Below are 4890 nucleotides of genomic sequence, written 5' to 3'. Positions count from 1 at the left end.
ACAAATATATAGGAAAACAAGACTTGAGATCCCCTTTAGAAGAACAAAATCAACCAAGAGATCAATAGAGGAGAGAGACAGAAATAAAATAATCTAGCAATGGTTAGGGTCAGCCACTATACAATACAAGCATATAGAATTCACAACCCACTAATTATTTTTGAAAATAATACTAGAAAAATAATATCTAAAATTATCTTATATAATATAACATTCATAATTTTATATATATAATATTTATAATTATATATTTATTATAATTAAAATTATATATTATTCTAATAATAATTAATAAATATTAAATAAAATAATTTTAAACTATTTGTAATAATTTTTTATTGTCACTAAGATAGTATTGTTATTTCTGATTACAGTACATTAATAATAATATATTGGAAGTTTGAAGTTTCCTATCTTACAGATAGATATCTATCTGAGGCCTTAAATCACATGATATGAGACAGTGACAGAGTGAGGAAGTGAGGACAGCCAAATTCAGAAATAGAATAAACTAGTATCACATGCAAAACTTCCTTAAATTTTATACAAGAACAAGAAATTGGTCTCTAATGTGACATTGTTTATAGATGTTGAATATTTAAAAAGGGGTGTAATCTGTTTCCTTATATAGAGCCAGCTATTTTTAATTCATTGTGTTTTTAATTCAGAAATAGAATTTATTGTATTCTATATGGTTCTAGTTAATGAATTCTTTTTTAACCATTCATTTGATATTGTTTTTATTTATTTTTTTCCCCTTTCTAATGCCTGATTAGAAACGGTGAGATCTCATTTTAGGTGTACATGTGAACAAATATCTAGTTAGAAGAATAGACCAAATCAAATGAAACATAAAGTGATGGTTAGAAATAGAAAAAAAATCTAAGAAAACTTTGAAAAAGATCATCAAGAGAAATCTAAATATAAATGAACTTATTATAAATATAATACACGATAAAATTTAATAGCGTCGTTAGCATTAACCTTCCTTTTTCTTTTTTCGTCTTTATCATTTATATCAAAACTTTATTACTAATAGTCCAACTAATCCAACTTGAAAATTTGTAGCATATTCTATTCCGACATGAGTTTCTTCTCTCCCAAGACATTAACTCCATAACTCGAAACATTGAGAATGGGTCAAGTTTCTATAATCCTTCCTATTTAAAAATCAATTCTTTTTTATTTGTTCCAAGGGGCTTAAAGCTAAAATGCCAAAGCATGCATGTCATAGGTCCACTAACGATAAAATGATTTTATGATTCTCATCTCGTTATCAGAGAGACAGTGCACTCTCCACTTAGCACAAAGTAACATCATAATCACTTATAAAAAGGGAATAATGGGGCCAACATTTGTTCCCCCTCTCAACTGAAACTTATGCTAATTACAAAAACAATGGCATAGTCTGTACATAACTTTAACAAATTAGACCAACTAAAAAAAAGAAGAAGAATATGATCACGAAATTCTTAATATTTAGAGTCAGAAGAAGGCACTTGGCATATACATATTCATATATGCTTTAAAAAGTGCCAAATTGCTTCAAAGTAAAAATTAGTGTTCCCATTTAGACCAAGTGCCACAAATTTGTCTAATTTTGTGTCCAGTTAAAAATTGAAAACAATGGAAACAAATAGAGACACAACTGTTTATGTATCCATTGTCTCTATTTCTATATTTAGCTGCCAAAAACAACCCTAATATGTGATTGAAATCATGAACTCAAAAAGTTAATTAAGATTAAAAAGGAAGAACATGGTAAGAAGAAACAGTCCTATAAGGGAAATACTTGATTTATCACTATTTTTCTCTTTTTTGTTTTGTTTTGTTTTGTTTAACATTAGTTTCTACAAATGATGAATAAAATTAGAATTGGACCTACAACAAATACACTCTTACAAGTTAATGAACAATACACTCTCTTAATAGAACTCACCGAGCCTTCTTCCTGGACTTGAAGAGAAAATTTGAGGGCGGCGACGGCGAGAACTCGAATGGCAAGTGAGGCGTGTCAGCCTCGCCGGAGAGCATCCCCACAATCTCCTTCATGGACGGCCTCTTCGCAGGCGATCTCTGGAGGCACAACAAGGCAATTGTGATGCAGAGCAAAGCTTGTTCCTTGTCCAATGAAAGAATGTTAGTGTCAACAAGATCCAATAGCCTGCCATTGTGAGCAAGTTGCCTAGCCCATGAAATCAAATTAGCCCTCTCGAATTCCGAGATCGGCGATGCTGTCACTTGAAGGGGTCTCCTCCCAGCAACCAAAACCAAAAGAAGAACACCAAAACTATATACATCACATTTCTCAGATAATTGGCCACCACCACCATATTCAGGAGCAATATAACACACAGTCCCCCTCATGCTTGGAGTGCTGCTGATTCCACCACTCTTCGGTATGTCACCACTCACCTATGTTGCACAAATACAAATACTAAGTATTAAGTACGAAGAATTTAATTTCGGTGCACTTTAAGTGGGCATCTAATAACATAACGATACGTCAGTAAAAATAACTACCTTTCACATTCATGGCGTGAATGGTTATCTAAAAGAATAGACATGATTACATGATCAATGTTAGTGCATCAAAACTAAACTCTAAAATACAACCCGGTACTATACATAATTATGGCAGTCGCATATTTGAGTAAAAAATTGAAGTATTTGTGCACTGTCACGGAACTCACCCAATCTTGGCTATTCCTTCTGCCATTGTTGTTTCGGATTAGTTCACCACTCAAACCATCAAGCCACCAATCAATGCTCCCTCTGCTGGTCTTGTTTTTCCTCTTCCTCTTCTGATCCTGAACCACCACCAAGTCCTCATCTTTGTTCTGCCACCAAGCTTCACCACCATTGTTATCAAGGCTCCTCTTCTTCTTCTTGCTCTTCTTCGCCAGCTCCTCACAGAACTCCTCCTTCCACCACTCCCTCGGCTTCCGATTCTTCTCCTTCTTCTGCTGCGGCTGATTCTTCACCTTCTCCTCATCCAATGAAGCCCACCAATCCAACCTATTTTGCACAAATAGGAATACAATACAAGCATTGAATACAATCAAACTTAAAAGTTTAAGATAGCAATATTTGATTCAGATATAGATACAGATAAAATCCAATACATTAGTAAAAATTGAAGTAGTTGTGCATTATAGGATCGAACCTCTTTCTCTGCTTTTTCTTCTTGTTCTTATTCTTGTTTTTGGCCTCCGAATCCAATCCTTCAACACCACCATTATTCTCTGCATCACAACCTGTGCTACTTGGAGAAGCAACCCATTCATTCTTGGGCCTTTCTTTCTTTATCTCACTACCAATCCATTCCATAACATAATCCTTAACCCTCCCTGACTCTGACCCTCCACCATTGTCCTGTTTCCACCACCAATCCCTGCCGGAACCACCGCCATTACCGCCACCCTTCCTCCTCTGATTCCCACTCTCCACACTCACCCCATCAAACAACCCATCCGACAAGACGCTACCTTTCTCCAACCCCACCTCCGGCGAAGTCCCCGCCGCCGCCGGAGACGCATCTGAATCCAAAACCCTCCCCGCCGCAAAACTCTCCGGCGACCTCTCCAAATCAAATCCAGCAGTAGTCCCAGTCGCCACACTCTCCACCACCGAACCACGATCGCACTCTTCATCACCACCGCCGCCCCCACCACAATCACCACCGTGAACTTCCTCCTCCACCACCACAACCCCAACCTCCTCCTTCACCCTGGCAAGCCCAAAATCCCCAATTTTAGCCCTAAACTCAGAATCCAGCAAAATATTACTCGGCTTGATGTCACCGTGAATCACCGGAGGGTCACAACAATGGTGTAAGTACTCCAACCCTTTGGCCACCGAAACTACAACGTCGAATCGGGTTTTCCAGTTCATAAGCTCGGGACACTTGCGATCCAAAAGCGCGTCTTGGAGGCTTCGATTCTTCATTAGCTCATAGACGAGTATGAGTTTGCGGTTTCTTCTGTCGGAAGAGAAACCCAAGAGAGAGAGAATGAAAGGTGAGTTGAGATTCGAACAGAGAGAGAGTTCGTTGTGGAACTCGCGTTCGCCTTGGAGGGAGCCCGGCGAGTCCATGAGCTTCAGTGCCACGGTTTCGCCGGAAGGGAGGGTGGCTCTGTGGACGGAGCCGAAGCCGCCGTGGCCGAGTTTGGTGGACGGGGAGAAGGAGTTTGTCGCGCGGCGGAGGAGCGTGTAGGAGTAGCGGCGGTGGTTGTTGTGGTGGTGGTGGTGGTGGGGAAAGGGGGTGGTGCGGTGGAGGGAGAGTTTCCGGTAGAGGAAGGTGAGGAGGGTGAAGAGGAGAGAGAGGAGGAGGAGGATGGTGAGGGAGAGGGATCCGATGAGAATGATTCTTTGGTTGTGGTGGTGGTGGTTGTGTTGGAGGGGTGGCGCCGCCGTGGAGAGTGGTTGTTGTTGTTGTGGCAGTGGTGGTGGACGGGAGGGCATTTTGGTAAAATAGGCGGAGAGATGCGTTAACCATTCATGTGTGTAAAAGAGTTGAGAGTGTGAGAGTGTGAGAGTGTGAGTGATGAAATGAAAGTGAGAGAGGGTAAGTGCAACTTTTATGATATCATGAGCCTAGTTGTTTGCGTTCTTTTTGGGGCCAACCAATCTGGAAATAATTAGATAACTCAATCAAAATTATTTATATATTTACACATTCAAGTCTATTAGACTATTAGTGTAGAGTGCTTGTTGCTTTTTTGTTTTTTTTCCTATAATAGGATCGAGCTTTCAAAGTTTCCCTATTCCAACATAAAGGGAAAAAAAAAAAAAGAATAATAATATTTTAGTGAAAATTTCAAACACTTATATACTTTTTTTTTTTAAGAAAGTGAACTCAACACATTAAAGTGGAGCAAACATGAACAA

At 38.9% G+C, this 4890-nt stretch overlaps 1 protein-coding gene across 1 annotated transcript; it reads right to left on the bottom strand.

Annotated features, from left to right (window-relative positions):
* Positions 1-1758: 1758 nt before the first annotated feature.
* Positions 1759-4642, bottom strand: LOC107626015 (Protein kinase superfamily protein). Its single transcript, XM_016328776.3, has 3 exons — positions 3167-4642; positions 2694-3018; positions 1759-2415 (listed from the first exon to the last, which is right to left on the bottom strand). Exons 1-3 carry the CDS (start codon positions 4462-4464, stop codon positions 1936-1938), a joined length of 2103 nt encoding a protein of 700 aa, XP_016184262.1. The 5' UTR covers positions 4465-4642; the 3' UTR covers positions 1759-1935.
* Positions 4643-4890: the final 248 nt, after the last annotated feature.

This window comes from Arachis ipaensis, chromosome B2, assembly GCF_059453495.1.
Source record: "Arachis ipaensis isolate K30076 ecotype BB chromosome B2, ASM5945349v1, whole genome shotgun sequence".
NCBI lineage: Eukaryota > Viridiplantae > Streptophyta > Magnoliopsida > Fabales > Fabaceae > Arachis > Arachis ipaensis.
Note: the sequence above shows the minus strand (reverse complement) of the source record. Positions and strands in the feature narration are given on the sequence as shown.